The sequence below is a fragment of the Miniopterus schreibersii genome (genome assembly GCF_964146895.1).
Source record: "Miniopterus schreibersii genome assembly, chromosome: 18".
NCBI classification, from domain to species: domain Eukaryota; kingdom Metazoa; phylum Chordata; class Mammalia; order Chiroptera; family Miniopteridae; genus Miniopterus; species Miniopterus schreibersii.
In genome coordinates, this window is record NC_138121.1 from 17,735,550 (window position 1) to 17,753,289 (window position 17,740).

At 37.9% G+C, this 17,740-nt stretch overlaps 1 protein-coding gene across 2 annotated transcripts in view; it reads left to right on the plus strand.

Annotated features, from left to right (window-relative positions):
• Positions 1-264: 264 nt before the first annotated feature.
• The window catches only part of AP1G1 (adaptor related protein complex 1 subunit gamma 1), a gene marked incomplete at its 5' end in the record, with an annotated part of 61,854 nt that continues 44,378 nt past the window's right edge, over positions 265-17,740 (plus strand). Inside the window, 2 exons of one of the 2 annotated variants that reach the window (XM_081118779.1) lie at positions 265-620; positions 12,762-12,965. In XM_081118779.1, the coding sequence (XP_080974905.1) occupies positions 12,765-12,965 (201 nt within the window). Of the gene's footprint in view, positions 621-12,743; positions 12,966-17,740 lie in introns of those variants that run through there. The other variant, XM_081118778.1, reaches the window with a different exon arrangement.

Here is a 17,740-nt window from a genome sequence, read left to right on the forward strand (position 1 = left end):
GTCCAAGGTGACAGGAGAGAGTTTGGGATCCTCCGGGGTCAGGACCGGCTCGGCCCGGCTCGGCTCGGCGTCCCCGCGCCGCACCTGCCGCGCCTCCAGCACGTCCTTCGCTACCTTGGAGCCCCGCCCTCTCCAGGTGGCCCCGGCGCTTCCTGGTAGCCCGGCCCCTCCCCACTCAAGCGGAACCAATGTCCGTCGGCTCCAGGGTCAGCCGGATCTTTCTTGCTCAGACTCTTCGCAGCGGTGACTCGGCAGCAGCGTCTCGCGTCATCAGTGACAGCCCCGACCCTTGCTACGCTTTTGCGTCGCTCGGGCAGGAGCAGTCACCTCCTCCTTGGCAAATAGTCCTCGGCAGGGTCCGAGTTTTCTTGGATAATAGGAGAGGGGAGGCCCGAGAAGTTGCAGTCAGAGGACGCGGAATCGACAAGGAGGGGAGGATACGGAGCGAGGTTTTTGCGATAGTGTGTGAACTTTGTTAAAAACTCCCTTCCTCCTGAGGATCCCTCCGCCTGCAGTGGCAGTGGTGTGGCCGAGGGAGCCGCCATTTTGGATGTTCGGTTCCTGCTGCCACTGCTGCCGCCGCCCCCGGAGCTGCTGGTTTCATTCGAGGTTTCGGGCCGGTGAGTGTCACTCACAGCGCTGAGAGCTTATCGCTTCTTTTGCCCCACGCCCGCCGGGAGCGCTCGGCCGGAAGCTTTTCAGGGGTCCGGTCCCAGGCTGTGGGGGGTGAGAAGAGAGGGCAGAGGCTGGTTCAGGAGGGGCCCGGAGCGCCTGGGGCTGCTCTGACTTCTTGCTGGCCGACCCTGAGGCCTCGGACCCGGAGGCTCCGCGCACGACTGCGTTCCGTGCTGTGGAGTTGCCAGGCCGGTGCCGGCCTCCTTGGACCCATTGACTTTATCAGGCAGCGACCGGTCTTTGAGGGCTCATTCAGGGAGCCACGTATCAACATTCTTGCACCCTGTACTCGGGTCAGGTCTTTCGTAGTACTCTTCAGCATTTCCAAATGCTAAGTTAATTGCTGTCTGCACCTGCAGTGCCATCCTCTCAGAAGCGGACATCGGCCTCGCCTCCTTCTAACCTTCCGACCAACTTCTTTCCCAATTTACCGCTTTTTGCTTTTTATGAAAACTCACCTTCCAGTACACCACTTACCCTTCTCTCCAACTCCTGACCCCGCGGACGTCAGTTTCTAATAATTCTCCCGGTCTTCCCGACTGCTTGAAAGGGTCGGGACCGTTGGTTATGTTCCCCTGTTAGGGTTTGGTGTAGGAGATCAGTCGAAACACTCGCTCAGAGTATACTTCAGCAGTAAATGTTTATAAAGACGATTAAATGGCTTTTGGGGGGAGGGTAGGGAGGAGGCTGTCAAGTGTTTTCTCATTTGTGGATTCCCTTCCTGTGAACACTTGGCTTTTTGGTACTTACTGACACTTATGTGTTTTTCTTGGTGTTACATATCCCTGGGCATGGAAATCTGCCTGTGAAGAAGAATCTTAATCTGATTAAGGTAGGAAGGGAAGTAACTTTTTTGGCTGATGTAGGGATTAGTTGACAGAAGAGAGGAGTGAATGAAGATTTCTTAGTAATCTTAACTTTCAGGTGTTTTGTACGGAAATGATCTTTGCTGAGTGATTCTAAAAAATACCTGGATCGACTTCGAGTGTTGGGTTTTTCTGGAGATAGTTGGATTTTAAATATTCACTCCCTCTGTACCGGTAATATTTGTCAGACTATAAACACCTTAACTTTTGGTTTAAAAATATAGACTCTCTAGGTACCCATAATCTCACCGCTTTTATTCTACTCTTAACGTATGTTTGCAGTGTAGCATACTTGAATAAAAAGCATTTCACAGGAATTCACTGATGATTTCCTACATTTCAAGTTAGGTAAGTGTGATTGAATCACCTCTATTTCATCATAGCCTGGGTTTTTACATTTTCAAAACAGAAATAACTTATTTGAGATTACAGCCTAGTGACTGCTGAAGCTAAAATTTATCACTTGAACTGGATAAAATCTTTTAATACTTCCTGTTCATGTACAAATGTATTTTTCTTATCGTCAAGTTATCTGGTAGGTAAGGTACATTCCTGTACTGGTCATATGATGTCTCAGTAGAAGACTGAATGTTTTCATTGTAAATAGCCAGTGTTCTTGTCATTTGTTTTAAGGAGACTTTTCAAAAATATATTAGTTACTATTTGTAGATTTACTCTGAAGCTATGGAGTTGTGTTTTTTTTCCCTTTTGGTTTAAAGTAACTGTCAAATACCAAACATCTGGGGAATGCTCACTCATTTACTAAATATCCCCTTATAGTTGCTACTGAAATGTTCAATCTTTGACTTACACGTGTAAAACTAGGTATTGAAAGAGCTATTAGATAAATGTTATTTAACTCAGTTCATTTGTTGGCTCACCGTACTGGTATTTAAATGTCATTCAAAACTATTTACTAATGGTTTGCATTCAATTGGAGAAAGTGTCTTTTTGTCTTACAAATTTTAAGCGAAGTGCTCTTTAGTGCACTGTTGATTGATCAGAACAGACAGATTTGAATGTCTCATCTGTCTTAAATTGTTGGGATTATACTTGAAACCTTAATTCATTTTCTTTTGGGAGCAGTTCCTTGTTCTTTGGTGTTTCATTGACAGCAAGTAGTTCTAGATTCGAGCGTGAATTTTAGAGTGAAACTATAAAGTACAAAAATTGTTAGCAAAGCTTCGGTGATACTTCATTCCACTATTTATTTTTTAAAGTAGTCTTTAAATCAGTGGTGTACAGAAACAATAACCCAGGTTTTTGTGATTTATAAAAACGTATACAAATTGAAAAAGCTGAACAAGTATTTTCCAAAAGGTTATTTTTAATTTAAAAAGCTGAATTGGGAAACTGCTTACCAAAACAGGTTTTTGAAATGCTTAATTTACATTTGATGAGGATTTAAATGCTTTGTGTATACAGAGAGACTTAGTTGATATAAAAAATTTAAATTATTATTTGGATTTAGCTTCAGAAAATCTACAACAATAACTTTTCTTCAAACTCCAGCAACTTGTTTAGCTGTTTTTGGTGTTTGTGATTCAATCTTTATTTTCTTTATGAATTGTTTTCAGTTCTTGATTTTGGCTTTCATCCCTTTGTTACTTTTACTCAGTTTCTTCATGCAGGATAATATTCAAAGTAGTAAGCAATTTTAAAACTAGGAGAACATAAAGATTTATCTAAGCTCTTATATTTCTTGGCTTATAGGACTTGAAAATCATCTTTGTCAAACACTTTTAGGGTATTTTCATTTGCCTTTTTGCGTAGAAAATTTTATTTTAGTAAAGACAGTCATTTCTACCTTGAAAATATGTGTAAAGTCTTTCTCTTCACTGAAGGAGTAGCACAAAACACTTAATTTGGCATGAATTCTGGTTATTTAGAAGAATTTCATCAATTTAAAAAATATATATCTATTGATTTCAGAGAGAGGAAGAAGGGGGGGAGGGAGAGAGAGAGAGAAACATCAATGATGAGAGAGTCATTGATAGGCTGCCTCCTGCATGAAACCAGGACATGTGCCCTGACTGGGAGTTGAACCTCAGTCTCCTGGATCATAGATTGATGCTCAACTGCTGAACCACACTGGCCGGGCCAATTTCATCAATGTTCGAAGGGCCCAGATTAAGTAAGTAAGTAAATAAATAAAAAATATACTTGCCAAACTTGTTGAGTCAGCATCAACTAACACTTGTGTAAAAGGGCAAGAAGGTTTAGGATAATATGATTGAAATGAGAAATGTTTTTTTTCACCTCGAGATACTTAGAAGTTTTGCTCCCCCCCCCCCCCCCAAGCTACTGGAGAGAGAAAATTATGATGTTATAAATGTCAGTGGAAAATAGGATTAGGAGAAAAAAATTCTTTTTTTAAAAGATGGAGAAAATATATGTGAGTTTTGTACCTTATGAATATTTAAAGACATCTTAAAGGCAAGTAGTTTTTGCCCCCTTTATCTGTTGTTATGGAGTGACAGTCACTGTGTAACCTGATAGGCAGTTTCTCTGCTCACTCCAGCTTGCTTGTAGCTGACTGTATTTGTGTTGTACCAGCATCCGAGGCTTTTCAGCTTGTCTGGCTTTGTGGTTAATGTTATGTATTCTTGGGAAGAGTAGATATGAGAAAGATATGAGCTTAAATCTTTGGAACTGTAAAATATTGGCACACCCCTTTTTACAAGTCTTTGGGTTAAAATTAAGACTAGATGATGTACAGTATTTGGTTATAAGATCTAACTTTTGTAAATGATCACACAGTTGTACAACTCATAGTAAAAGGAATTTCATTAGTGTTTTTACAGCTCAATTTAGTGAAACTATTAAACCTCAGTATTGGAAATTGTGCAGTTTCAAGCTGAAGAAAAGGAAGGGAAGATAATTTTTCTTACTCCTTTTTAGAAGTCTGTACAACAGATTTGGTTCCCTTCCCATTTTATGAAAAATTTGAAAACATGATACTTTAAAAATGTGGCCAAAATACTGGTTTGAAGTGAATGGGGAAACTGAAAATAATTAGGCACACTGTGTAGAGTAATTGAATCTTTGTTGGTATTAGTTTTTTTGTATGATCATTGAAGGAAAACTACTGTAAGAAGAAAGAACCTTTTTTATAATGGTAGTACCTACTATATGTGGTGGTTTATAAATGTATATTTACCTCTACCAGTGAATGCTTGGTCTCTGTATTTTCTTTAGAAACTTTCCAAGATGAAAGCTTAATAAATGGTGTTGATTATTTTAGACAGTGGAATGAGGAAGTAGCTTACAATTTGATTTTATTAGCATTTGGTTGTATTATTTTTATTTATACATACTGAAGTTTTTGCTGTTCCTTGAATACCCGATGTTCTTTCATTCTCCTTATATCTGTTTCCTATACCTGGAATCCTTCCTTTCTCCCTCCACCAGTGAACCTATTCTTCCTTCTCTCTCTAGCCCCAGGCGAAGAGGTGTAGTTCTTTTTTACTGCTTGTTGAATTGTCTACTTTCCCAGCCCTTCCAGAGGATAAGAACTATCTTATTTGTGGCATTTCTAGTACATAGCACAGTGCCTGACAGTAGCTACTCTGCGGAATAGATTATATGAATGAACATAATTGAAAAAAATTGTTCAGGTACTTAGTTATGTGGTAATTGGTCGATGATAAAGCCAAAAGTAGTCAGGGTCCTGAGTGAATTCTGCCATTCTACTGCTGGTCATTTACCTGTGACTGATAGAGTTGATGTCAATGAAGTTTATTTTCAGATGTAGAAACATATACAAAACCTTCTCTTCAGGTCTTTGCAAAATTATTTAGGTATTTAATTCTGAAATTGATATTATTCTTTATTCTTTCTGATTTGCTTAGATTTTTTTCTTATTCAAAAGCTTCAAGCGCGCAACAAAGAAATCTCTTCCTGGCACTTTTTTTTTTCTTTTGAATACTTATTATATAATTTATTATGCTTAGGAAACTAATAGTAAATTGAGAACTTTAGTCTTTTCCCCCTGGATGGAACTATGATGATGGTTCAGTGATTTGTTACTGACTCTCCCCTTGTGTTTGAATAATCTACTTTTATAGTGCTGAGAGTTTTGGTTTTGTTTTTTCATCTGTCTTTTTCATTTATAAAAAAATAGGTATCTGTTGTAATAAGTGAAAAAAATTTAAAGACATAGTTTTAAGAAAGCTATTCATTTCCCTCAACCCCTTTATTATTGCTTCCTAGCCATTTTACCAGTTTATAGGTATACTTCATTATTTCTCTCCATGCTTGGGTCAAGTACTGTATATACTTACATAAGTGTACATATGTAGTGCTTCTTTTTTGTTATATTCCTCTGTAACAGGCCTTCTTAACACATCATGGTCAGTAAATATAATTCCACCTTGTTCTTTTAAACATCCTTATTATGTCTCATAGTATAGATGTACCATGTATAATTTATTCAGCTATTTTTATGTGGACATTTGGGTTGTTTCTAGATTAGCTACCACAAACAGTGTTACAGTGAACATCCTTGTACCCATCACCTTATTTGCTGATGCTTTTATTTCTACAGACTAGAGCCTCCAAGGTGGGATTTTTGGGTTAAAGGAAGTATATTTAAAGTAAGTTGTTGCCAGATTACTCTCTAAGTAGGTTGTCATAATTTCCACCTCCATGAGCAGTAGGTTTTCCATATTGTCACATCATTAGATGTAATTGTTTAATTTTTACTGGTCTGCTGTGATAAATGGTTTCTCAGTTTTGTTTTAATTTTGATTTCCCTGACTGTTACTGGAGCTAGCTTTTTTTTTGATATGTTTTGGCCATTTGGATTTCCTTTATTGAGAATTGTCTGTTCATGTCCTTGGTTTGTTTTTAAGTTTTTCTTCTCATCTTGTAGAAACACCTTAAGGTATGTTAATTCTTTGTCATATGACACATGTATTTATTCATCTGGAATTAACTATGTGGTGTGAAGTGATTTTCTGTCTTTTTAAAATTTTTTTGTTTTTGTTTAAAATATTACTGATTTTCTTTTGTATGGAGAACTACCTATGCCAGGACTAAATAAACCATTCTTTTTTTTTTTAAAATATATCTTTATTGATTTCAGAAAGAGGAAGGGAGGGGGGGAGGGAGATAGAAACATCAATGATGAGAGAGTCATTGATCAGCTGCAGCCCGCAACCCGGGCATGTGCCCTGACCGGGAATCGAACCCTGATCGCCTGGATCCTAGGTCGACGCTCAACCGCTGAGCCATGCCCGGCTGGGCTAAATAAGCCATTCTTTCCTCAATGAATTAAATTCCACCATATCACATGTTAAATTCCCATATATATTTATTCTATTTCTGGATGTTCTGTTTTTCTCTTCCTGTAGTATTATTTTACTATTTTGAATATAACAACTTTATAGAAAGTTGCACTCTGTTAAGAAAATCTCCTATCACTATACTTTTTAAATTTCTCGGCTATTCTCCCCCCCCCCAATTAATGATTTTATTGCTTGAGTACATAGACATTTTATGCAACCAGGATGACTGTGGATGACTATTCTTAAATGTTTATTCTTATATCTATGTTGATTGAAAATAATTCCGTTGAGTTCAGAAAACCTCAAAAGGCCCACTGTTTGGAATTGCATTATATTCTTACATTAATTTTGGGAGGTCTGACATTTTTAATAATAATTTCTCTTTATGATGATGAGTTTCCATTTGTTCAGGTCCTGTTTTAGTTTTAGAACCTTCAATAAAGGTTTCATCAATTTAATAGTTTTCTTCATGTAGTTCCTATACCTTTCTTGTGAAATTCCTAGATATTTTATAGTTTCTGACACTATTGTCAATGGAACTTTTTCCCTTCATTTCTAACTAATGTCAGAAACAAGGGTTAAAAATGGTTCTTTAATTTCCCATGACCTCCTTCCCCCAACCCTTTCTTGGTATCCAGAATTAACATGAAGAATATGCTAGGGAAAATTTATCTTAGTATTAAATCACTTATTAATAAACTTTCTAATGTCATCCTGTAGAAAAATACCCTTAGATAAATGTGACACTGTTCTTTTAGGATGAATGCCATCTTATTATTTTGAAAGTTGACAGCTTCACTTTATCCATTCTTGTGGTTTTGTTAAAGTTTTTTGAATTTTTAAAGCAAGATTTATTGCTCATTATACATGTTAATTATTTGAAGATATCAGAAAATATACAGAAATTAAAACGGTATCTATATTCACACTAGGTACTGATAATCTCCCTTAACATTTATTATTATTCCCTTTCAGGAATATCTTTAAAAAAAACTAAGATTTTGTTTTGAGAATTTCGTGACAGTTCTTGACAACTGAGGTTGGGAAAGTGAAAATTTTTATTTTATTTTATTAGTGTCAAGTTAGATGTTGATCTTGTTTATATATCATTGTTTGTTTGGCCTTTACTGCTTTTCATGCATCTTAATGCAGTTGAATTGTTCAGTAGGCATATTTGCATTTACGTACATCTATTTTTAAAATCTCAGGCTTGTGAATTTTGGTTATAGATAATTAAGCATATTAATTACTGTGGTATTTTAGGGTGAATTGCGCTTAAGACCTTTTAGGCAGGGGTGGAGAACCTTTTTTCTTCCAAGGACCATTTGGATATTTATAACAGCATTCGAGGGCCATACAAAATGATCAACTTAAAAATTAACTATGAAAAAAGCTCCTAGATTTGTTGAATTTTGAGTCCCGCCTACAGTTGCCTTGGCAGGACCAGACCAAATGATTTCCCCACCCCTGTTTTAGAAGGATGGCAGCTGGCTGCCTAGATAGAGTATGGTGGTATCTGAATGTGGTGGAACATTTCACAGCCTATTCCTTGGCCTTGAAGATCCAGAAATTCCATATCAGTAGTTCACCTAGGGATGATTCAGCCTAAGACTCACTGATGTGTAAAATTAGAATAACAGTGTTGTGATTCACAAGGGGCTATGCATTTCTACAGAATTACCTGTATCAACTTTCCAGGGCACCTTTTTCCTTGTGTAGAGGTACTTGGGAGGCAAGGTACTTGAGAAGCCTGTTAATAATCAGAAAGTTACATTGTGAGCCTGAAACCAGAGCATAAAAGTTGGATGGTCTTCTGTGTTTCATCATTCTAGGCCATAGTGAAACCTGATGAAAGAACTATCCCTGTCCCGCTATGGTGTTTGCCTCTTCAGTGACCAAAATACTTATCTCCAGATTTAATCTCTCTTATTCAAACAGTGATATACTAACACTGGTCTTCCCTTTTCTTTACTCTGTAGAACATTCCCCTTCTATGAACACGTTTCTTCATACACAGGAAATAGATGTGCACTACTGCTAAGTCAGATTAATGACAGCTGGTATCTATAAGATAATATTAGAAAATAAAAGTCTGATTGAAGCATAATACTATTGATTAATTTGGTTTAAGCTTTCTAACTATTAAGTGTTCTTATTATTTTGGTCATAGTATTTTGCAAGTTGTAAAGGATTAAAGGAACTCTATATATGGAATAAAAAACTCAGATATATATATGTTTGTGTATATATATACACATATATATTATGGAATAAAAATCTGAAGTAGATATTCTATGTGGAGCATAACATAAAAATACAGTCTGTATGGAGAATGTGAGAAAGCATGGAACCTCTTTTTGAGGGTTTTGCTTAGTGTTAACTTAGGGCCCTTCAGCATTCTCAGCCATACTTAAAAATCTGTGACTAGATGTTATACAGTAACAGTGGCAAAATTAATTGAAGTCTAATTTCTTTTCTTGAGTCTTATTGTTTAGCAAGAAAGACTTCAAGTACAGTCTTTGTGATGGATAGAAAAGGAGGTAATTTTAATATTGAAAAATTGCTTTTAATTTAGGATTCTATTTAGATTTAGAGCTCAAAATAGCTTTAGGTCTGGGGGAAGAAGGGCCACATAGCAACAGGAGCCCCAGTTTTTTGGTTATATGTCCTTGACTTATGGCTGAGTCTCTCAGCTCACAGTCAGGTCATGTGAACTCAGAAGTAGAAAGAACATTAGCTGAGCAGGGTTGAGTCCTGATACCTTTCTCATAGCTCTTGGTAAGCAGCTGATGCACCTTTATTTTGTGGGCTTTGCTCCTTCGGTGCTACGCCCTTTCTTGTTTTACTGTCCGCAGCTTTAATAGTCACCTGAACTCGTGTTGTGAAATTTTTCCTGCACAAAGCCAAGAACCCACACTCTACTTTCCAGCCCTAGGCAGCCCCTTCAAGGTGTCCTATGGGGTCCAGGGTGCAGTCTCCCTAGTCACTTGAGCTGGATGCTCCAGGTGTGTGCCTTGTGTAGGTTGTATGTGCCCTCCTGTTGTAATTGAGCCTTGATGGCTGTATGGAGGGATTGAGTCTCAGGCTGATTGGTTGTGAGGACTGGCAGTGACTACAGTGGAGGAGCTGTTGTGCAGGGCCTGACCCTATGTAACAGCATTTGCTTTAGCAGTTCTCTGGTGCCTGCTGAGTCTGCCTTTGAGTGTGTCATTTGTGGAGGTGGTCGGGTGGTACTCTGGTATGGCCTGAAGCTGGCCACCAGGGATGTTGGTTCTGGGGCCTCTCGGGAGGTGCAGACCAAGGTCAGCTGCTGCCTGTGCCTTGCCCAGGGCTACCTGGTATGATCTACAAAGTGATCTGTGAATGGTTGCCACTTATCCTTGGCTTAGAGGTGCCTGGGAGAGGCTAAGCTTCAAACTGAGGCCAGATGCTGCTTGTTTGGGGTTTGTGAACCTTTGGGAGATCTTAGGAAAGCCCACAGCATGAGCTAAGACAGGCTGTTTGTATGGAAAAGCCACTGGAAATGGCCAGGGTGGGCCTTCAAGTTGGGTGGGGTCTCAGGGAATCACCAGGGCAGGGGAAGAGTGATAGCCAGGTTGAAGGAAACTAGGATATGGTGCCAGGCTGTTCTTGCAGGGGGAGGGCTCATCAAAGGAACAATGGCTTCTGCCAGCATTTCTGTCTGGGAGAAAGTGGCCCCTCCAGCACTTGCCCTGAAGCCAGGCTATTCAGTTCCTCCCTGTTTGTCCTTGGTGCCTTTCAAGTTGCTGTCTTGGAGCTGGAGCTTAAAGCCACTGAGTGAGTCTGTCAGCACATAAGTGTGTGTATGGGCTCTTTAACGGGAATGCCTGGGATTCCAGCAGCCCTCTGTTTCACCATAATATCTGCTAGTTTTCACAGCCAGAAGTTATGGGGACTTCTCTTCCCAGCCTGATGTGAGGTTGTGACACCTCGCTCCTCAGGGGGGATCTCTGAAGCCAAGAGATACCCCTCCCAATTTTTAACCACCACACATGGGTGTGGGACCAACCCAATCTGCACCTTTGCCCCTCCTACCAGTTTTATTAACACTTCATTAAATTTATTGGAGTGACAATGGTTAATATGAACATACAGGTTTCAGGTTCCTACCACTCTTTATGCAGCTTCTGTATATCTTTAGTGATAGGACTTCTTCTGTTCATGGAAACTTTGGGTGGTTCTCAGTGATGGTGGTTTTGTAGTTTCCTTGTGATTTTGAAGTGATCATGGGAAGTGTAGAGGACAGCGTTTATCTACACCTATCTTGACTGGAAGCCCCAAATTAATTTTTGTGTGTTGTGTGTATTAGGGTCCAGGGTTAATTTCCCCCCCCAAATATATAACCATCTGTGCCAGCACCATTTGTTGAAAGACTACCTTTCTCCTAATAAATAACCTTGGCCCTTTTGTTGAAAACCATCTAACATACCTATGTGGGTCTATTCTCAGACTTCCTATTTTGCTCCATTAGTCTCTAAGTCTGTCTTTATTTAAATTTAGTTCCACAGTGTCCAGATTGCTGTAGCTTTGTAGTATATCTTGGAATTAGGTAGCTCAAGTTTTCCAACTTTTTTTTTTTGATTGTTTTGGCTATTATAGGTCCTTTTTAAAAATTATTTATTTCGTATATGTTTTTATTGATTCAGAGAGAGGGAAGGGGGAGGGAGAGAGAGATAGAAACATTAATGAGAGAATCATTGATCTGCTGCCTCCTGCATGCATCCTACTGGGGATCGAGCCCACAACCAGGGCATGTGCCCTGACGGGGAATCAAACTCTGACCTCCTGGTTCATGGGCCAACATTCAGCCACTGAGCCATACTGGCTGGGCTAGGTCCTTTTTATAAAAAATCAACTCATGGCCCTGGCTGGTGTGGCTCAGTGGTTAGACTGTCGGCTTGCACACCGAAGAGTCACCGGTTTCATTCCCGGTCAAGGGCATTACCTGGGTTGTGGGTTCCCTCCTGGTGCCCTGGTCCGGATGGGTGCGGGAGGCAACCAATCGATGTGTCCCTCTCACATTGATGTTTCTCTCCTTCTCCCTTCCTCTCTATGAAAAACAGTGGAAAAATAATATCCTCTGATGAGGATTAATAAAAACAAAATACAGTCTTGTCTTCTGAGATTGGTTTGTTATTTTTCTCATCACATTTTCGGAGTATCCAGTGTTCTGAGATGATTACTGTTTCTTGGAAAGGTGATTTAACCTGACAATTGGTCTTTTCTCCTAATATCTCACTTTGTTGAGTTGAGGTTTGATTATGATTATATTCAGTACTCATCTGATACTTTGTTGAACTATGTTGAGTTTAACAACAGCTGAGCAGCCTGGCCAGGCGTGGCTCAGCAGTTGAGCATCGACCTAGGATCTAGGAGATTGGGGTTCAATTCCAGGTCAGGGCACATGCCCAGGTTGTGGGGTCGGACCCCAGTGGGGGGCATGCGGGAGGCAGCTGATCCATGACTCTCTCATCATTGATGTTTCTATCCCTCTCTCCCCTCCCTTCCTCTCTCTGAAATCAATAAAGATATATTAAAAACAACAACAGCTGAGCAGAAAATATCTCTCTTCTGTAAGGTTAAGTCATAAACCTTTACTACTTTAACGATTGAGTAAAAATTTGGGTTGAGTTAGTTCCTAAGATATTTTGATATTAGTAATGGGCTTTGCATATTAGTGTATCCTATGTCTTATTTTGCTTAATTTAATACTTAACATTTTTGATTTGTATTTTTCCCATAAATTAACTGAGTTGAGGGATTTGTGTACAAAGCTTTGCTAAAGCTTTGTATCACTGGACTTAGCGAGGCTTGAATTCTTAAAAATCAGAAATTTATTTGGAAAGTTGTGTGAATATTTTTGGTAGTAAAAATATGTAAACATCTTTATTTAATGTCTTTCCATATCCAGAGGATGCCAGCCCCCATCAGATTGCGGGAGCTGATCCGGACCATCCGGACAGCTCGAACCCAAGCCGAAGAACGAGAAATGATCCAGAAAGAATGTGCTGCAATCCGGTCATCTTTTAGAGAAGAAGACAATACATACCGGTGTCGGAATGTGGCAAAATTACTATATATGCACATGCTGGGCTATCCTGCTCACTTTGGACAGGTAGGCTGGGCTGAGACCAAATCTAGCAAGGGTACTCTTGTTTGAATGACAGTAGCTCAGAGACTTTCAATCTTTTCCTGTCAGGCAGGACAGGATACTTTTGATAGTCTTGAATTGTCATCATTGTGGAACTAGGGTAGAATTGAGAGAGAAAATCTGCAGAGCTAGAAAGGCGTGACATTGCCATCAATTGTTCTTTCCATTGGGAATCTCTCATTATGTGGATTAGAGAATATGTTTTGATGGTGGCAGCAGCTAGCTTCTTAAAAATTTACTAGGATTAACAAGTAGATTGTGATTGTTCTGTGAGAGGGCCTGGACTATAGTGAGTATTTAAGAAAAGTTTGCTAAATGTTTCCTTAGTTATTTTCTCTGTGAACCATATGATAAGGAGGAACACTCATGGCAAATGTTTGTAAGTAAAAGAAATTAGGTGGTTGCCAAATAATGGCATTAAAGATTTTGTCCTAATTATCTCATGCTTTGATTGCTGCAACCACTGTGCCTCCTGATCCTCTCTCACACACAAATGCGTATTAACATAGCCAGTCTCAGCTTTAAGCATGATATTCTTGTTATAACTGCTTTCTTCTTTTCATGTTTATACATAATAAGGGGGATTGAGTCACAGAGAAGGATACAGTGGGTTGTTTTGTAATTCTTATTAATGCTATTAAATTTTAGTTCACCTAATTTAAGAATTGTATTTTATGCTAAGTAGTCTTTTTAAGGAAAAGAGTGCAAAATTAAAAGAATGTGCAGTACTAGATAGGAGAAAAATACCATCCATATTTCCATTATTCAAAGATAACTCTTGTTAATGTGTGATATATTTAATGTATTAGGAAAGATGGCCACCTGTTTATCTTCTATTCAGCTTCATAACTTCAGTAGAAGCAGATTCCCCCACCCCTGAGTTAAAGAAGTAATGGGATTGAATTTTATTAGACTGACTTGGGTTAGTTTTATGCTCATCTTGGGGCTGGGAATGAGATCAACCTCTCTAGAAATACATGCTTGAGAGTGGAAGAGCATTAATTCAAAGGAAAATTGAGGTGTTAATAGTAGAGGAAAGGAGGACCAGATATTAGACAGGTAAAAACAACAGTAATCTATGAACAAAAATGTAATATGCTTTTAGCACATCAAAAATTGATATTCTTTCCAGTTGATTTTAAGTAGACACATTAGGTTAGATTTACAGAAATCTGATATGCTGTACTATAAAAGTCAGGTCAGGGTAAAACTCTTTTTTTTTTTTTTTTATATGTCTTTATTGACTTCAGAGGGAGGGAATGGGAGAGAGAGAGAAATATCAATGATGAGAGAGTCATTGAATGCCTGCCTCCTTGCATGTCCCCCACTGGGGATTGAGCCTGCAACTCTGGGCATGTGCCCTGACTGGGAATTGAACCACGATCTCCTGGATCATAGATTGATGCTCAACCGCTGGGCCATGCCAGCTAGGCAGGGTAAAACTCTTAAGCCCTCCACTCAGAGATTACTACTGTTAACACCATGGACACAGTAGATTTACATACTTCCAAGTGAGTTCTTTGAAGGTAAACTCTTAAAATCATAAGATAGATTTAAGACTTAGGTGATATTTTACTTTGTAAAAGTATATATATTTCTAGGATTTACTTCTGTAACATGCTTAAATAAAATACGCTATCCAGGTGGCATTTGGGGGTGTTTTGGAACTTAATTGTTTGATAAAGCATTTGATTCTTAGGTGGAAAGAGTTCATAATGCTCTAGGATAATAGTACTAAATTTTGGTACAAAAAATAAAGATTTTTCTGAGTGGGAATAGGAGTCATAATTTTAAATCCCTTATTCTGTTTCTTTTATTTTGAATAAATCATGGCTCTATGCATATCAGTAATTTGGTACCCCACCCATAGAAATTTCCTTTATAAAGTACCCATAAAAAGATTCCTATCTGGAGTCTCTGACTTGCATGTATGAATCACAGTGCCATTTTCATTTAATTATGTGTAAAAACAGCCACCCTTTAATTGCATTTTATTTTTTACACCTGCACTGTTTATTATAATAGCCCCTAGCTGTGTAGCCATTGGTCTTTTGAGATGTGGCTTGTTCAGTTGAGGCAAATATTAAAGGAGAATAAAATATTTTGGGGGGGGGTTCTTGATGCAGTTTTTGGGAAGCTTTAAAATATGTTTTAGATAACTTGAGTATGTGAACCTTCTTTATTAATTGTAAATTTTATGAAATCTAAATACAGTTCAAATATTTCTGATGGATATGTAGTGTATAAATTGAGATGTGCTATAAGTGTAAAATGCATATTGTATTTAGAAGCCTTAGTACAAAAGAAAGATGTAAAATATCTAATAATTTTTATTTTGATTATATATTGAAATAATATTTTAGAAATATTAGGTTAAATAAAATATATTATTAAAGCAAATTTAATTGTTTCTTTTTACTTTCTACTGCAGTATTTAGCATGATGCTGTCCAACAGAAATAAAATATGAGCCAATGTGTAATTAAAAGATTCCTAGTAGTCACATTTTAAAAAGTCTTATTTAAAATTTACAACAAAACCCATGAGGTAGGTAATATCCTCATATTACAGATGGGGAAACTGAAATTCAGAGTTTACATGACTTTTAAAATTTCACACAGCTAGTAAATATTAGGGAGAGGATTAGAACTTAACTTTGTATAACCCTAAACCTATTCACTCTTTGGTTTAGTTTAAATCTATAAATAGCTATTTGCATCAAGTTTATTGAGTTATTTAATTATTTTAGTCCTGCTTTGCTATAAAAGGATTTGAGACAGCATATGTTACCAGCATCTATTTAAAATAGAAAAAGAATGGTAGAAAGTAAGACTTGGGAGAAGGGAGAATGCAGAGCATAAGGCCAGTGTAGTTGCTGTTGGCAAGGCCGCTAAGGCAAGGAAGAAAACCATTCAGTTACGTGGTTGTTATTACCAGAATTTAAGAGCACAACTGCAGGAACCAGGCTTCCTGGATGTGAGTTCTGGCTTTGTTACTTTACTGTTGGTGTTATTTTTTAGCAAGATCCTTAACTTTTCCTGTCTCAGTTGCCTCATCTGTAAAATGGGAACAATCCTAAAACTACTTTGTAGGGTTATTATGAAGATTAAGTAAATTAATGTTAAGCATTTATATTTTGCACATAAATCAAATATTACTCATTTTACCATTTCCTCAATGACAGCAAAATTTTTTGAAAAAGCACTGAATTCCAGCAGAGATTTTCTTAATGTGTGTCTTTTGTCCAAGAGTCTCTTAGAAATTGAGAGACCGTATTCTCAACATTTTTCCAATAAAAGCAGTGATAGATTTCCTTTAGGGTTTGTAACTTTTCACGTATGGCTTAAACACAACCCAGAGATAAAGTTGAATATCTAAAGAAGTTGGTAGAAAATGACTCAGGGGCCATATTCTTTCACAAATGTATTTTGTTTGTCTTGCACAGTATTTAAGTTGTTTGAATTTGCTGCCAACATATAAAAATCAAGGAACTTCTCTTAGAAATCTGGATTTCTAGTTTCTCTTAGAAAATCAGAGGGTTTGACAATGCTGGATCCACATTTTCACATGGCAATAGTAGACTAGTGACCACCTTTTCCACACTGGGCATGCATTCTCTGTTTCTTCCCAGTTCCAACTTGGCCTGTCTACAGCAGTCTTCTATCAATATAATATAGCACTACACTGCCTTAGGTTCTCTAAAGTTTTACATGTTCTCCGTACACATAGTTGGTGAAATTTATTCATAGGTTCCTTAGAGCTCTTGTTCCTATTGCAAATAGCATCCTTAAACATTAATTATGTTGTAGATATGTAGAAATATAATTGATTTTTATCTACTTCACAACATTACTGAACTTGGTTGTAAGAGTCCATTGTTTCCATATAGTCAATACTTTTGTCTACAAATAATGACAATTCCCTTTTCCATCCTTAAACAGTTTCTTTTTTCTTATGTTCTTAGTGTACATACATGTAGTACACTATGGAAAAGAAGCAGTGATAATAGGCATCCTTTTCTTGAGCACCCTTAAGCCCAAAATTGTAGTCTCTAAATACCATTTTACTCTAAAAAGACTAGGGCCAATTGGAGAGATGGCTGATCCCAAATCTGGGACAGGAAATGTACAAAATAAGCTTGAACTATATTATTATGCCATAAAGCAAGAAAGACTACAGAAGTTATGTTAAAAATATTCAGTGTCCACCAGGAGAGGCTGTCATGCCTCAAAATGAGAAAATTTGAGCATTAATAAGAATAATTATTGTAAGTGAAACCAAGTAATTTTATATCAGTGAGTTCATAATAATTAATAACAACAACAACAAAACTCCATTGGTTATCTTTGGAGGATCCTAGGAAACCAACTCATTATTTTTGAAAACTGGTAAATAAAGGAAAGAAACAAACATTGATCCTGCTCTTCCTCACCAGTAGTTACTCTGAAGGAACTATTGGTAAACCAATGAATGATATATATAGAGAAGTTGCTCCTGAGAGGACTAATCCGGCAAGTAAATGAAGAAGGAATGTAAGAATCATGTTGCCATTTTGTAACCCCTGATGATCACTGCTGCTACTGTCACAAAAGAGACAACCACCAGAAATAACTAAATGCCTCCTGATGAAAGTTCATACCATCACCTATGAAGTATATTTGCTAAATCAAAACAAAAACTGAAAAACCTGAATGTGATCAAGCCTCCTTGTCTGTTTTAAGAAGAGACACTTATAAGAGT